This window comes from Caretta caretta, chromosome 14 (genome assembly GCF_965140235.1).
Source record: "Caretta caretta isolate rCarCar2 chromosome 14, rCarCar1.hap1, whole genome shotgun sequence".
Taxonomy (NCBI): Eukaryota; Metazoa; Chordata; order Testudines; family Cheloniidae; genus Caretta; species Caretta caretta.
Window position 1 is genome coordinate 22667710 of NC_134219.1, and position 17168 is coordinate 22684877.

General features: G+C 57.2%; 1 protein-coding gene across 1 annotated transcript in view; it reads right to left on the reverse strand.

Annotated features, from left to right (window-relative positions):
• The window catches only part of USP43 (ubiquitin specific peptidase 43), a 211940-nt gene that overhangs the window by 88181 nt on the left and 106591 nt on the right, over positions 1 to 17168 (reverse strand). Inside the window, exon 4 of the mRNA XM_048817556.2 lies at positions 4702 to 4794. Coding sequence (XP_048673513.2) covers positions 4702 to 4794 — 93 coding nt within the window. The remainder of the gene's footprint in view (positions 1 to 4701; positions 4795 to 17168) is intronic.

Consider the following 17168-nt stretch of genomic DNA (forward strand, 5'->3'; position numbering starts at 1 on the left):
TACTGCAAAAGTCTTTCTCTCTGGTCACACATTCCCAGGGGTTAACCGCCCCCCGAAACCGTCTCTGAATCTTCAGCACGCCTGGTCCCCGTCAATTCCCCTTCGTTTTACTGTTCCCCAGTCACTTACTGCAGGAAGCGCCGTTCACGGGGTGCAGTAGATCCCACCGCTGCCACCAGTTGTCACGGAGTGTGGGGGAGTCCAGGCCCTGCACCCCTCTTCCTGGGATCCACTGAGACTCTCAGCCAGCCAGTAAAACAGAAGGTTTATTGGACAACAGGAACACAGTCCACAACAGAGCTTGTGGGTACAACCAGGACCCCTCAATCACGTCCTTCTGGGGGAGCAGGGAGCTTAGACCCCAGCCCTGGGGTTCCCTGTGTTCCTCCCCCCAGCCTCCAAAACTGCCAACTAAACTCACCCCGCAGGTTCCCTGCTGCAGCCTCTGTTCACATTCCTGGGCAGAGGTGTCACCTCCCCCTCCCCCTCCTGGCTCAGGTGACAGGCTCTCAGGTCTCCCATCCCCAGGGCACATTCCCAGGTCAACACTCCCCCCTCCCTGCTGAGTCACATCGTCACAACGCCTGCCTTTGGTAAGCTCATGCAAGACCCAGCTGGCATTATTGACACACTAGGTTCCTTGCCAACTGGGGCTGCCCACATGTGCTGGGACTGGGCCCACTAACCCACCTGGGCCAGGACTGCCCCTGACTCCCTAAGCTCAGGGCAGCTTCACACAGCCACCACCTTCTGCAGAATTTGGATCAACCCAGCAGAGACATTTCCCCCCAGCCACCCCCCGTAACCTCCCAGGCCCCAGGGCGGGCTGTGCTCAGTCCGGATTGGGGAGAGGTTCCAGTTTAAGAGGCAGGGTGAGCTAATGGACCAGGACTCAGGAGACATGGTTCAGCCAGTGACCTACTGTGTGACTTCAAACAAGTCTCTGTGCCTCAGTTTCCCCTCTCAGCCTCTCTGTGTCTTATCAGAGCTCTCTGGAGCACACACACTGCCTCGCTCTGGGTCTGCACAGTGCCCAGCATGAGGTTCTGATCTTGTTTGAAGCCTCCAGATGCGGCTGTGATACAAGTTCTGTTAATAAATGCTGTCCCAGGGATCCACAGCGCAAGCAATGGGAGCTTTGGGTTGCTGCAGACGGGACCTTGTTTGTGTTTCAGGGCCCTGCAATCCTTCTTTCTAAGCCTGGGAGAGCCTGTGGTAACAGTCATTAAAACGGTGCCCTTAGTCCCTATTTTAAATCTTTCTTAGAGAGGTTTTAAAATGTTATTTGTTGCAATTTTCCTGTGATGCCGTGTTGCCAATTCTCTCACTAACAGGGATTTTCTTAAAGCCCCAGCTCCTGGAGTCCTGGGGAGAGAGGAGAATTTCAGCTTGGATTTAAAATTTTTTTTTAGTCCTTAGCCTTTGGAGAAAAGCTGAAACTTGGCCTGGGTGCGACTTCACGGCTCCAAAGCCAGCCAGTCACACAAACAACCCTCAGATGTATTTCTGGTTACACACGCAAGGTTTTGAAGCCTCTCTCATGATTTTTGGGGGGCTGACTCATGACTTGGAGCCACCAGGGGGAGGCAAAGCTCCTGATCTCATCAGAAACCATTCTGAGCAGAGTGGGGTGATTTCCCACCAGACCCCAGTGCTGAGGGAAGAGGTGGATTCTCCCGTCTCTCGCGGTCTCCACAGGAAGGCTGGCTGCTGTTCTGGAAGAGACGCGCTGGCCTGAGGCAAGTGACTGGGCTACCTGCAGAGGTAACGGTGAAATCCTGTGGCGTGTGCTCTGCAGGGGGTCAGGCCAGGATCTAACAGCCCCTTCTGCCCTATGATGGGACCTCACAGGCTGCTTTTACCCGGGGAGGGACGGGACAAATAACCCCAGACAGCTGCTAAATCTCCGGGCAGTGCCCTCCAGCTGCTGTACCTGTCCCGCATGGTGCTGCTGAGGGGTTAGACTGGGACAGACCTGAACCACCGCCTCCAGGCTTCTCTGCAGAGGTGGGGCCGGGCACCTGGGAGCCAGCCAAGACCTTGGCTCCGCAGCCGCACAGGCTGGTAGGAAAGCGTCTGTGGCCCCTTCTCCCCCGTGTAAAGGTAGCCGCTACTCCACCCCTCCTCCCCCCACAGCTGGGTGGAGACTTGACTGCACAATGTGCTCACGCACACCCACCCCCCACAGGCATGTGCAGCCACGCACACTGGCCAGCGCAGCAGACCCAGTGCGGAGGGGAAAGTATCTTCTGCGCCTGGTACGAGGCGACTGCCCCGGGAGCAAGAGGGGAACCAAGGACCACGTTACGACTCCATGCTGCCCCTTGCTCCGAGCTTACGCTCAGCTGCCTGATTCTCCTTCTGCCTCTTCCCCCAGCACCCTGTAAAGGTCCCTCAGGCAGGGCTGGAGGGCAGGTTTGTGGGTGCAGAGCAGTACTGTCCCCCTGGAGTGTACCGCACTAGCCCCATGCGCTGCCGGCACGCAGAGGGAGCCCTGTTGTGCTGGGTGTTGTGCAACCAGAGACAGAACAGAACCTACCAGACAAACAGGGACAAGTGTTTCCTCCCGCTGTCGGTTTTTGCGACTAGTTGCATGTTAACGTCGCAGCTCCAATGAGACCGGGAGGCACGTTCAGCGCAAACGCTTGCCAAACACACTTCCTGCTGCGGGAATTGTTACCAGACACGTCTCTCAGTTCAGCGCTGACGCTGCTGTTCGCACCAGCATCTATTATCGATTGCAAAGTGTGAAAACAGCTCTTTGGAAGAGTAAATCCTGTCAGGTGGACGGCCTCAGCTCTCATCTGCAAGACCTCGGGTCTGAGAAATGATATCACAGGAGCTGGTGATCTGTGTCCTAATGAGCCAGCATGCGGGCAGCCGATCTGTAGGAACCGGCTGCTAGTTCAGAATGCAAAGGAGGATTTGACGGGTAAGAAAATGGTTGTTTTGCTGTCACCAATCACAATAAAAAGTCTCATTTTCTTTCCTTCCTTCCTTTGCAGGTTTGCACCTTTTCAAACACCCTGGTGGCTACTCCTTGCTTGGTGTTGCCCAAGCCGGAGAAAGAGCAGCTGAGTTTCTAGAAATACAGATGAAGGAGCTGGAACGAAAGCTGCCCTGTGCGAATAATGGGCTGACCTCCCGTAACAGAACCTCTCTATTCGAGGTTGCAGAGCCCAGTGCTGGCTAAAGCAGGGGGCAGAATGGCGACTGCAGAGCTGCCTCTGCCCCCCATGGAGGGCGTTTGGTTTTAAGGGTTTATTAATTTCATTGGGGGGGGGGTATTTTTTAGCAAATTTTGAGTTTTATGCAGCTGTCCAAAAATGGCAGGGGGGCTTTCCTTTGTATGTGCTGTACTGAGTGTCTCTTGGTAACGTTCCCTGGTGCACGTTAATGTAGGACTGCTTCAAATGGCTCTGGGTTAAAGCGCACTAGGCAACCTTTAGAGCGCACCAGCAGGGTCTGCGCAGCTCCATTAATGTGCAGCCAGTTCGTGTGCTTCAGGAATCTCCCCGGCAGAATGCACCACCTGCCACCTGTAACTACAAGTAGCCATTTCCGGTGTTCACTCGATAAACACCAAGTACTTTTTCTTTTGGTATCGGAGTGTTTTATGGGCGAACACCTACAGTCAGAAGTCCCACCCCCCTGCTGGGGCCTGGGGCGCGCGCAGCTGTTGCCATGCCCCCTTCGGGTGACAGAGCAGGAGTGCAGGGCAGTGAAGGGAGGGCAGCTTTGCAAGTGTTTCCCTGGCCCAACCACAGCCGATGAACCTCAGTCCTGATTGAAAGCCAAGCTCTAGCCAAGGACCCGCCAGTCTGCCCTGCAGCTTTGCCAGCGCATGTCAGTCATCATCCTCCGATCTCCCGGTCCTGAGCTCCCCCCGACAGCTCTGCCAGTGCCCCTCATTCCCGACCCGCAGCCCCCTACTAGCCCAGCCCTGGGCTCACGCACACAGCTGTACCGGTGCCCCTCACTCCCGACCCACAGCCCCTGCTATGCCAGCCCTGGGCTCATGCACACGGCTGTACCGGTGCCCCTCACTTCTGACCTGACCCGCAGGCCCTTGGTATCCCAGCCCTGGGCTCCTTCCACACCGACACGCAGCCACTTGATATCCCAGCCCTGGGCTCCCCACACACACAGCTCTGCTCAACCTCCACCAGCCTCGCTGTCCCATTCTGCCAGTCCTAGGTCACCACATTGACAAGTAGCGTGGTGCGTCTGGGCTGTGGACTGACCAATAGCAACTGCGATGGGACCCGCCCAGCTCACTGTGATTGGAACCCGGAGACAGACCCCCGACACCCCATCCATACTAGCCCCCTTCCCCCACAGCGAGCAGCCCCACCTTCGGCCAGGGGCACCGGAACAATTCGTATAGTGGGGGGGCTGAGAGCCATTGAACCCAACTGTAAACCCTGTTTATAATGGAAACCATTTCAAACCAAGGGGTGCAGCAGCACCCCCACCACCCCTAGTTCCAGCACCTATGCCTTCTGCAGCAGGGCCCCCTGCCAGGGACAGGGACAGGCAAACAGCACATGGCTCCCACCGCACACTGCGCTGGGTCACAGGCTAGCAGGGCCCCCTGCCGGGAAACAGGAGACAGGGCGGGGAAGAGAGGGATGGCGTGGGGATGGAAGATGTTTCCCAGGGGCCAATCCAGGTGCAAGCTCAGAGCAGAGGCTCACGTACCTGGTCTGGCGCAGGGGGATGGGTAACGAGACACACAGGAAGGGGTCAAAGGTGTTGCTCTGCTTCAGACAGTGCGGGCAGGTCAAGGAGGACCTAAAAATGAAATAAGAAACCACAGTCAAATTAAACACGGGCAGATCTGACCCAGGGTGCACCCCACCCAGGGCAAAAAGCAACCAGGGGCAGCATCCCTCTGCCCGGGTGAGGGCACAGCTCCAGTTCTGTGATTCCCGGCTGTGACTCACCTTCCAGTGCAGGACTGTCACTGTGGACACTGTGTTCTCCAGCACAGTCTGCACTGAAGCCACCTAGGCAATCGGGTTTCCACCCCTTCCACATCTGTGGATCGGACCAAGAGGAAGTTTCTCCTGATAACCAGCCCACTCCCGACTTTGGTCAGTTTCATCCCCTGGTTTGTAATATCTCTCTCCCCTCCTGCTCCCATTAGCAACCATACTAGGCCCCAGCCATGCTGAGGCCTGGACACAGAGCCCTGCCACGCAACGGGCTGGTTTCCTTTAATCTCTGCCACTTTTCTATCCCTCTCTTCCCAAATCCTGGTGCTGTCTCCCTGCCTGAGACCGGGGAGGAGGCCGCAAAAAGCCTAGCTGGCTTGAGATGGCCACAGGTACAAACAAATCCAAGGCGCTGCGCTTTCTGTCATGCCTCTTGCAGCCTGACTCAGATCTCATGCCGTGGGCCACTATCTACACTAGCAGGATGCCAGACCGGTCACCGGGGACACTCAGCAGACTCTAGATGGCAGAGGGCAGAGTATTAGGCCACGGGGCTGAAGGAAAGCTACCAAAGGCAGAGTCCTCCCCATGGTGGGGTTCATGGCTCCTCCCCTGAAAGGAACCATACAGCATTAGAGGGCCAGCAGCGTTCGCTTGACTGCTAGGTTGGGAACAGCAGAAGCAGCGTCAGAAATCAGACCGAGCGACGATCGTGTGAGAGCCTGCAGAGCTTATGCTAGCCAATTGGCTCAAGTGAACAGAGCCTCCAGAAAGAAAAGAAGGACTTGTGGCACCTTAGAAACTAACCAATTTATTTGAGCATAAGCTTTCGTGAGCTACAGCTCACTGCATCGGATGCATTCAGTGTAGCTCACGAAAGCTTATGCTCAAATACATTGGTTAGTCTCCAAGGTGCCACAAGTACTCCTTTTCTTTCTGCGAATACAGACTAACACGGCTGTTCCTCTGAAACCTGTCTAGAGCCTCCAGAGGAAGCCTCCAGGTCCACAATACAACAAGGGGGCAGAGGGAGATCCAGCTCCTTTCGCTTCTGTCCCCAGCAGGGAGGAGTTAGATCATTTCTCATCAGTGTTGCCCCGGAGCTCCACACTCCACAGCCCCTGAGAACCAACAGCGGCAACATCTGGCTGCCAGTGCCAGGGGTCATCACCAGCTCCCTGACACGTTGCTCTAAGGGACTCCAGGAAATCCCAGCCAATAACATCAAACCATCGTTGGCTTTCCTTCCATGGTCCACGTATGTGAACTTGTGTGACAGAGCCCTGCCCTGTCTCGTGTGAATAGCCAGTCGGCTGTAGCTTCCCTATGCAGCTTTGCTAGAACACCCCAAGGAGGACTTCAGCACCCCTGCATCTCCTGTCCTGCACTCCCCAAATGCAGCTGTGCTGAGCCACCCCAGTCTGGGCTACAGCCCTCTGCTATTCCAGTCCTGAGACAGGCACATGCTCTTCTGATGCTCCTCACTCCTGACCCGCAGCGCCCTGCTATTCCAACCTTACATTCCTCAACACAGCTGTCATTTTTATGAATGTTTTTTACAAATCAGATGAGGGTCAAGCCCCAGGGATTCTGGGAAGCCAGGGCTGCAGAATTCGCAGCAGGATCCTCCCCAACCCCCCCCGCACCTCGGGTTCCCGAATCTTAAGTTTTCAAATTTAAAAAACCTTTCTGACCCTCATGGTTGAGAAAAATACTTCAAAATGTCACCAGTGAGGCACTGTGCTCCTGAGTCTGCAGACAGCCTGACACCATAGGCTGCCCATTCATCCCAAATGACTGTTAACTCTGAAACCTAATGCCACACCACATGTGTTAGCTATTCACTACTGATCATTTTAGCCAAAGTACCACCTGATGTGTTTAATCTACAATCCCAAACTGCCTCCTACATCTCCCCAAGAGACTCAGGTGCCCCCTATCAGCTGCCCTCCCTTTCCCTCTGCGCAGCCTATCCAACACCCAAGGGATGTTTTAATGAGTGGCCTGCTGGAGCACATGCCACTCAGGAGCTGGTGGGGGCCATGCCTATCGTGTCTGAGAGGCAGGGCTCAGCCTTCACCTCTGCAGGGGTGGCATCCTGAGCTCAGTGGGAGGAGCCCATGGAACTGGGAAGTGATGGGGCCATGTAGAAATGCAGAATGTAGGGCCCTGAGCTCACAAGGAGGCCCAGAAAGGCATCAAACTCCCTATACACCCACAGATTGCCCTGGCACAGAATCAACGCAACAATAACCCACTGGTGAATGGGCCCAGGAGATGGAATGGTAACACTGGGTGTGGGTGAATGTGTGTGTGGTGTGTGAGTTGGCCTACGCATTCAGGTGTTGTGCAGGGAAGGAGAGGGGCGTGTGTGTGTGCGTGTACCTGTGTGCATACAGTACGCCTGAGGCTGTATGGCAGTGGGTTTACACTGGAGGTAGAGTGGCTCTTCATGTTTACGTGCCTCAGTCTAAGCCTACAGTTACCTGCCTAGTAAATCTGCAGTCCAGCCGGCTTCCCCATCTGCTTCTTTGGCAGCCCCAGACTGGAAGCCGGCTGCAGAGAATTTCAGCCAGATGGTCCCCACCCTCCTTTTCTGGAATTCGCTGCAGTGAAACCCACCCAGCCGTGCTTCGCTTTTCCATTTGATCGCCACCGACAACGGAGCGTTCCGCACGAAGGGCAGTGATCCGAGGCTGAGCAATCTCCCCTCGCTGTGACTGCTTCTCTCCTCTGCGCCCGTGTGTGTTCGGCTTGGGGTCCCGGTGTGAAGATGCTCACTGCCGATCACTGCTTGGATTCGCCGTTTCCAGCCAGCCTACTTTGTGTCCTTTACCACGTTCCTCTTGCTGTTTGCGGCGGGGAGGGAGCTGGAGAGGGTGGAGAGGGGATCAGGGATAGCTCTGCCTCGGGACAGAAATGCTGCAGGCCCAGAGTGTGCTGTCTGTCCCTGTACCTCTTTGCGGAGGCACTTTGTTGTTGTGCAGCAGCAGCCCCGCATTACAGGTGCCCCGGCTCCCCCATTTCCCCAGGCTCCACTCTCCAGTCAGCCATCTCAGGGGCTCCCCTCAGTGTCCTCTGCACTTGGCTGCTCCATTCATCTGTCGTTAGCAAACCACCTGTGGAGTGGCACCAGCTGGCTAGCATCAGGTGATGCTCGCTGGTTATTTATCTGGAGCCAAAGCTGGGCCAGGCACCAGCCGGCTCCCTCCACAGCTGCGAACAGAAGAGAGGCCCCGCCACCCGTCTGCACCCGATCCATTGAACACACAGTGGAAACATCAGAGTGACCCCACCAGGTCACACCAATGGCTTATCTCCGCCAGCTGCTCATTAACACTACACAGGCTCTCCGGATATACACGTCTCTGATCCTGTAAGAGGTGTATCACTGCCACAAAGCCTGGAGATCTCTGTACAGGCCGGCGCTGCAGGGCTGGAGCTGGGGAACGGGCCACACACTGCAGACAGGCTTGATACAGTTATTCTGGCCATCTGCGAGGTGTGGTTCCTGGTGCCAGGCAGGACCACGCCAGAAAGGCACACAGCATAGCTGGGGAGGGGCGGAGAGGCTCGGTGTGGGATGGCCTGGGCTGGCTGAGCTTGGTGTGTGTTGCTTCTCACACAAGACATTTTGCAGGAGAGCTGTGGGAACGTCACATCTGCAGGTCTTCAAGCTTCCAGAGCTTTGCTTTTCTCCATTTTTTATTTATTTAACCTGGCTTCAACCTCAGCCTTTCCCAAGGTTAAAATGCAGCCTCGCATCAAAGAGACCTCTCTCTCCAAAGTGCCACAGCTGAATAGATCTGCATGCGCTCTGGTATGCGCTTGGAGATGGGGTTAAGCCATACGGAGGAGAGAACAGGTCAAGACCTGACCATCACATGCCACTTGTGGATCTTCCTTGTATCCAGATGATTTCTGTGCACCGAGAGCCAGTTCATTGCACAGGGATTAGCCGGAGGTAGCCATGCGCAGATGTTCAATCCAAAAACCAAGGCAGATGCAATTTCCCCTTAATACTCAGTGGAGCATTTCCAGCCAGACGTGCAGGCAACGAGGTGCAGATGTTGGCTTCTGCATGAACTGCAGCCTTCATGTGTTACCCTGCAGTGCGCACACCTGCTGAGGATCTGAGACCCACACTGGACATGCCCAAAAAAGTCTGATGGGGAAGGCCCTGCTGATTGGCTAACTCTGCCATGCTGCCGTTTGGGCGTGGCGGCATCACGGTGCCATGCGGCCATCTGTCCGAACAAGCGCTCTCCCCAGTGCAGTGTATACCAGGGAGTGTACGGTGGTTTGTCAGGACACGTCTGGATCCTCACACCAGAGAGGGACAGAGCTGTGTTCATCTAACCCAGACACTTGGCCCCCTACCCTGTCTACTCCAGCATGTCTCCCAGTCTAATTAAACGCCCCAAGCAAAGGGGCTGTGTGGCTCAGCTGGAGAGAGAGAAGTGGTGCAGTCTGGAAGATGCCAGGAAGGTGAAAAGGGAAGGTCGACATAGCGGGGGTCCGTCCAGGTGTAGTGTGTGCCACTGAGCATTGGGAACAAAGTAACCAGGTGAGCAAATGACCCATTCCCCAGAATGGAACAACAGGGAAGGTTGAGAAGGACCCTGTGAGGAACGTGTACATGAGAGACACGCTCCAAGTGACACCCGTAGAGGACAGCGAGGGCACGCCAGCTCCGAAGGGTCGCTCGTGTAACGCGCAGCCCTGGGCAAAGGACGGAGAGGCCGACCCAAGAAGACCCGTTAGCATGTGGGTGATGGCGCTGAACAGAGCACGGCGGGGGGAGCAGGCCCATCTGCCGGGACTGACGTAAGGAAGAAGCAGCAGCAAAGAGGCTGCTTCCCCGCAGCCAGACATCTCCCTGCCGAATGACCCCTAGCATCGCCCCGCCGTTCCCGAACCTGACCGAGGACCCGGACTGCCACTCTGCCCGTCTACCTGGTCCCATCACTGAGCACCTCAGCCTTCCCTGTGCTCATCCCCACAGCCCCCCGGGGGCAAGGCTGTGCCGTGCCATGCGCCCAGCATACAGGTGGGGAACTGAGGCAGAAAGAGGCAAAGTGACTGCCCAAGGCTACCCAGGAAGCCTGTTACCCCGAGTCCCAGGCTTGTGTCCCAGTCACTGGACCAGCCTCCTCAGAAGATGGCAGAGCTGGCCGGCCACAGAGGGGAACACACACTGCCTCATAGGAAGGGGTGTGCCAGGGGAGCACCAGACAGTTTGTCGCCCCTTTATTTGGGGGGCACTCAGCAGTGCTCCTGTCGGGCAAAGGCCCAGTAGCCTGGGGAGAACCCTGGCTTTTATCCCCTTACTCCTGGCTCTCGCTCCCTGCGTTGCCTTCAATATCCCCCTCCAGCCGCACATTCACACCCTTCCACTGCATGTATGCAGCCAGATCCCACCTTAGTCATCCCTTAGCATGAGCAAGTAGTGACCTCCACCCCCGCGCTTCAACCCCCTCTGCTGGCTCTGGTCCAAATGGATCCCAGCCCTGTGGGCTGCCTTCAGTGTTATTGACACCAGCACAACCCAAAGGGGGTGGTGAATGAGAGTGAAAGGCAGGATGTACGGAACCGATGCCTGGAAATGCTTGATCACTCAACAGCCTGCTGAACTCCCTGCCCTTGGATGTGCGGGAAGTCAAGATCTCAGCAGGGTTTCAAACAGGAGCTGACACATGTACAGACAATGACAACATCCATTTGCTCCAGGGCCCAGGCTAACTGTTCACTGATGGGGGGTGTAGTGGGGCGGCTGCCCCACTCCAGTAAAGAGGGGTTAAAAGCAACCCTGGAGAGGGCTGTGGCTGGGAAAAGCTGAGTGGGGAAGCAGCCACCACTGTGGCCAGCTCAATCAGGGCACAGCTGGCCCTATAAGAGGGCTGAGGGCCAGGAGCTGTAGGAATCTCACTCTAGTCCTGGAGTGGGAAGGGCTAGCTGCCTGGGAGCAAGGTACCTGAACTGGAGCAGTGCTGGGGAAGGGCAAAGGGAGCTGGGGAGCTCCAGCCTGGTAAACCCCCAGGCTGCAGGCCTTGGTAAAGGCCCAGAAAGGTACTGGGGCTGCAGAGGGCAGCCTGGGAATGGGCAGAGGCAGCATCGTCCTAACCTCCTTGCCAATGATGAGTAGCCATTACACTGCAGTTTGCCCCAGTGAGCAGGAGCTAGATGACGACTGGCAGTAGCCATGGAGACAAGGTAGGTTTAGAGGGTTGGGGGTTCCCCTGGGAGGGGAGACCCAGAGTGTGGGGGTACTGCTAGGGCAGAACCCTGAGCTAAACAGGCACCGGGGTCCGGGAGGGACACGGGGCCAGCGGCAGGCAAGACACCGGCCAGCAGAGGGTGCTCTGAGGCTGGAAAGAGCTAATTCCCAGACAACCAGCAGGAGGTGCCACAGCGGTGAGTCCTCGCTTCGGTACAAGGGGCAACAGAGGAAACATCCCCAGGGGGCAGATTACCCCACGACTACCCACTATGGGGTTTGTTGGTGCTGGCCTCTTTCAGAGACAAGATATTGGACTAGACAATCTGAGCCAGCATAGCAGTTCCTGTGAGCTGTTGTCTCCCCCCAGAGGTGGCTGCGTTGGGTCTGGGCTGAGGGATGTGCGGTGGGGGGAAGCTTGCACTGCTACTCTTCCTGGCTATTGTTATTTACTATTTGTGGTATCGGCACCTAGGAGCCCAGGCGGGCTTCAGGACCCTTTCGCGCTAGGTGCTGGACACATAGAACAAATAAGCAGATGGTCCCTGCCCCACGGCTGACAATCTGTTTTCAGAGAGTCCATCCAGCCTCTTTCCCACACACTGTAGAGTTCTTTTAAAAAAGAAAACGAGAAGGGGGAGGGAGGTGTGTGACGAAGTGGGACTGTTCTTAATGTTTCCTCTGAATAGTGTGGGGGTGCCTCAGTTTCCCCCAGGCAGTTCTTAAGTATCTAGGGGGTGGAGTAAGGGTGTATGATCATTGCAGAGCCCTAGAGGGCATGTGTGTGCAGGAGTCTGGACACAGAGAATGGCCGACACCCTGTTTCCTGGCAACTGATGGCCTGGGCCCTTCCCCCCCTGCAAGGTGAGAGCTGAAGGGTTGGAGAACAAAGGAATCAGGTGACCACCTGGCCCGGGAAAGGAACAAAGCCCAGAGGAGGAGGGGCTGGAGGGAGTTTCAGTTTGGGGCTGGCTGGGACATGGAGTGAAGTGCAGACGTGGTTGTCTGGCTCACTACCCCCCAAAATGGACCCAGCTGAGGGGTCCCGTTCTCTGCACCTGCAAGCTCTGTGTTAGACCATGTTCCTGTCGTCTAATAAACCTTCTGTTTTACTGGCTGGCTGAGAGTCACGTCTGACTGCGAAGTTGGGGTGCAGGACCCTCTGGCTTCCCCAGGAGCCCCGCCTGAGCGGACTCGCTGTGGGAAGCGCACGGAGGGGCAGAGGATGCTGAATGCTCCGAGGTCAGACCCAGGAAGGTGGAAGCTGTGTGAGCTGTGTGTCCTGAAGACAGGCTGCTCACAGAAAGGCGACTGCCCCAGAGTCCTGACTGGCTTCATGGGGAGCAGTTCCAGAGCATCGCCCAGGGACTCCGTGACAACTGGTGGCAGCGGTGGGATGTACTGCACCCCGTGGATGGCGCTTCCTGCAGTAAGTGACTGGGGAGCAGTAACACGAAGGGGGATTGCCGAGGACTAGGCCTGCTGAAGGCTCAGAGAGGAGCGGTTTCGGGGGGCGGTTAACCCCTGGGAGTGTGTGACCAGCGAGAAGGACTGTGCAGTAGCAGGGTTCCCCTGGGGATTGCAGCAAGCAGTCCAAGGGGCGGAGGAGTCTGCAGCTCGACCCTGGCAAAGAGGTGGTGACCTCGAGAAGGGCTGGCACACTAGGGGTTCTCCCTGGAAACCGTGGGGAGCTGAGAACACACAGGCCTGTGAGTCCACAACAACTTGGGAGGAGCGGAGTGATGGCCTGTCACCGTCTCCTTAAGAAGGACATTGTAACCCTGTGCAAAAAGAGAGGGTTGAGCGTTGGAAAGTGCACCAAAGCAGAGTTAATCGTGCAGCTGGAGGAGGATGACCGCTCTAAGGAACAGATTCCTGACCCCAACTGGGGCTATAGCAGGATCTGGGAGCAGCTGAAGCGGGAGCCAGGCATCGCCAAGACTCCTGTCCCCGACCAGACGAGGGTCTTCACGATCGGGTTCCCCATCGGGGGATCGAGACGGACGGGATTGGAGCTGAGTCTGAGAGAGCAAGAGGACTGTGAGAGACAGCGAGAGCCCGAGAAAGAGCTGCAGAAGCAGCAGCAGCATGAACTGGCGGTGGGGGAGCGGAGAGGTCTAGGGGACCCCTCAGGGGTGAGTGGGGATAGACCCCGGGGGGCCAGTTCCGCAGGGAACCTCGAGACTAAATTGCTGCCCCTGGTTAAGGGGGGGGGTTTGGATGCCCACCTCACTGCCTTTGAGCAGGCTGGCGATTTGAACCAAGGGGACCCTGCGGAAAAGCCCCGGTGTCTAGCTCCCTTGCTGGGTCCCAAGGCCTTAGACTCCGTCAGCCAGATGGTTGGGGATGTGGACAGGCTCCCACTCCTGACCCCAACCTATATGTCTGTGTGGAGTTTCCTGGGGCCAGGCCCCCCGGACCTCCAGTGGGAGCAGAAGGTGATGGTCAATGGGGAGACATTCTTGGGGTGGCCAAAGGGCATGGGCTGCATAAACCTTCCCACATGCGGCCAGCAAGTGCTATCGACCACCCCTGACCTAAGGGAGGGCGTGAAACTGGAAGGGCCTGGTGTAACTCCTACCAAGGAATGGGAGAGATGCTGGGGCATCCATGGGAATGTTGGTGGCTTCGAACTTCCCCAGGTCACCGGCTAAAGTGACCCCGCTCAGTTCGATCTCGAAGGGGGGAGAGATGTGACGAAGTGGGACTGTTCTTAATGTTTCCTCTGAATAGTGTGGGGGTGCCTCAGTTTCCCCCAGGCAGTTCTTAAGTATCTAGGGGGTGGAGTAAGGGTGTATGATCATTGCAGAGCCCTAGAGGGCATGTGTGTGCAGGAGTCTGGACACAGAGAATGGCCGACACCCTGTTTCCTGGCAACTGATGGCCTGGGCCCTTCCCCCCCTGCAAGGTGAGAGCTGAAGGGTTGGAGAACAAAGGAATCAGGTGACCACCTGGCCCGGGAAAGGAACAAAGCCCAGAGGAGGAGGGGCTGGAGGGAGTTTCAGTTTGGGGCTGGCTGGGACATGGAGTGAAGTGCAGACGTGGTTGTCTGGCTCACTACCCCCCAAAATGGACCCAGCTGAGGGGTCCCGTTCTCTGCACCTGCAAGCTCTGTGTTAGACCATGTTCCTGTCGTCTAATAAACCTTCTGTTTTACTGGCTGGCTGAGAGTCACGTCTGACTGCGAAGTTGGGGTGCAGGACCCTCTGGCTTCCCCAGGAGCCCCGCCTGAGCGGACTCGCTGTGGGAAGCGCACGGAGGGGCAGAGGATGCTGAATGCTCCGAGGTCAGACCCAGGAAGGTGGAAGCTGTGTGAGCTGTGTGTCCTGAAGACAGGCTGCTCACAGAAAGGCGACTGCCCCAGAGTCCTGACTGGCTTCATGGGGAGCAGTTCCAGAGCATCGCCCAGGGACTCCGTGACAAGGTGTAAATGAATTCAGCTGCCCCTGGATATTTTAGTGCCTCAGCTCTTCAGAGTAAGTGAAAAGAAGGAACATCTCAGCCTTTCTTGCTAGGAACAGGGCAGGAAATCAGAGCAAGGATGACTGCTTCAATACCCTCGGCACAATCGAGAGCTAGGGGGAGGCTGTCTTTGGTGACCAAAGCAAAGGCAGCTGCTTTCTGCTTCTGCACACAGCGCGGGGCGCTTTGTCAGGAATCCCGCCGCTAACGACACACAGAACAAATCATCAAATCGCCTGGAAATGCAGCACCGGCACGGAGGCAGCCTGTGGGGCTGGCAGCTCACTAGACCACCAGTGGGTCGGGGCGGGTGGGGGGGGGAGGCAATTAAAGAAGGCAGCAAAGGAGTGCAGAAGCTAAAGGCTGAAAGTGAGATCACTCGACAGGCAGAGCTGAGGAGCAGGCAGCACACGAATGATTCTGCAGCAAACTCTCCATCTTCAGCATCCACCCCAGAACCAGGGACCAGATCCTGCCTGAGTCAAGTCGGCCACAGGGGGTGGACTGTGGCTTGCCTCTGCGTGGAGCCAAGAGGGTGTACGATACCTAACCACCTCTTGGGTCCCCGTGGAGCCAGGAGGGTGTACGATACCTAACCGTCTCTTGGGTCCCCTCCTCAGTGGCCAGCCCCTGCTTACCTCTAGCCTGCTTGCTAGCAGAATGGCCTGGCAGCTAGAACACTGGACTGGGACTCAGGAGACCTGTGTCCTATTCCTGGCTCTGACACTGGCCTGCTGGGTGACCTTGGGCACGTCACTGCTCTGTGCCTCTGTTTCCCCATCTGTAAAACAGGACCAATGACACTTCTCTCCTTTGAGATTCATGGCTGGAAAATGCTATAGTCTGTGTGTTGCTATTAGTAGGAACAGGCAGTTACCAGTGGTCATACAGGAGCTGCCATGCACCAGTCCATGCTGACAGGACAATGAATGCAGCAAAAGGTGCTGGGGGGGGACCCAGAACATCTCTGCTGCAGTGAGATGGCTCCCCCAGCCAGGGGCGTGCTCTCAGTGGAGGAAGAGCCCTAGATTATCAATACAATCTAACGGACACCTGATTCCCCTTCACAGCAGGATCTGAGAACCTGTCCCTCTTCACTGCATGGCCCCACACAGCAGGAGCACGGGCAGGCCTAAAAACCTTTGGAAACTAGAGAGACTAAGGGTTGGGCCACGTTAGAAAATCAGATCAGCCCAGCCGTCGCTCCGGGGTATGCAAACCCCTCTCCCCTGAGCAAGGCAGTTACACTGACCTAAGGCCCTGGGCAAACAGCACGAGGGCGACGGACGAATTTCTCCCGTCTCTGCCGCAGCTGAAGTGGCAGCGTTTTAAGTGCAGATGAGCCCTAAGGACATGCAGGCAGAGCCAGGAACAGAGCCTGGGGCTCATGCCGCCTGGACTAGCACCCTAGCCGCTGGCCCACGCTCCCTGGCTGCGAAGAGCCTGGGCTCCCCTGTTCGGAGTCCTCCCAGACGGGCCCAGGGGACAGCACCAGAGCTGCAAGGACCCGGCTTCTGCTGTCTCCGTTTACACAGCCTGTCTGACGTGGTGCTCGCTGAGCCCGGGACCTGACGTAGTACCAATTGGGCCTGCCACTCAGATGTGCAGCTACGAAGGCGTCGGGGGCTGCCCAGACTGGTAGACGCTGCTGCTAACCCTCTGGCTGAGAAGGGCAGGGCATGACCCTGTGCACAGCAAGAGTGCCAGCCCCATGCCACTGCCAGGTGGGCATTGTTGCCATGGACTTTCCGGGGGGGCTCCCATCCTGTAGCAGCCCAGCCTCTCCCTCTTGCAGATGGACTGAGCCGCCCAGGCCCTGTGGGGCTAGGAGATGAAGCGCTGGCCCAAGGTCTGTGGCATGGCTGAGGACTGAACCCAGCTCTCCCCGTCCCTGGTCCATAGAGCAGCCGTTGTTCCCTGGTGCAGAGAGAAGAGGGTAACCCCCATTCTGAGGCCCCCTTTCCTGCAGGCAAACGGCGTGCGCCGCTCCCTGCATCGCAGCTCCGCCAACCAGACCTGTCACAGCCTGGGGCCACCCTGAAACAGGCTTCCCTGCCTCACATGTCACTGCATTGAACCCTGGCCCAGCCTTCCCACGGTGGTGCTGACGGCTTTGTCAGGCCCCCTGTTAATGAACTCCCGTCTCGCTTGTCTCCCAGGCCCCCGGCTGCCCCTGGAGACAGCTGAGAAATTAGCGCCGGGCCGGTGATTGTTCACATCGTTTGTTAAAAAATGGAATCGGGTCACAGAACAAAAGAGCCTGGCTCCGTAAGAGCGGCTGGTGCGGGGAGATCTGCACACGGCTCCAGAGCAGACAGGGGAAGGAGCAACCCCTCGGCTGGGTCCCTTCTCAGAGGGCCGTGCAATGAGCAGTGGGGCTGTAGCACACCACGATGTTGGGCTGAGCTGGGAGGAACGGCCGCCGGCAAAGCCAGGCCCAGCACAGGCGCTCCATTCGCTCCGGGAACCCGGGGGGTCCCTCTAGGGTGAGGTGGGCCTGAGGCCCTACCCCCTGCTCCTCCTCCCCACCACCAAGGCCCCACCTGGGGGCG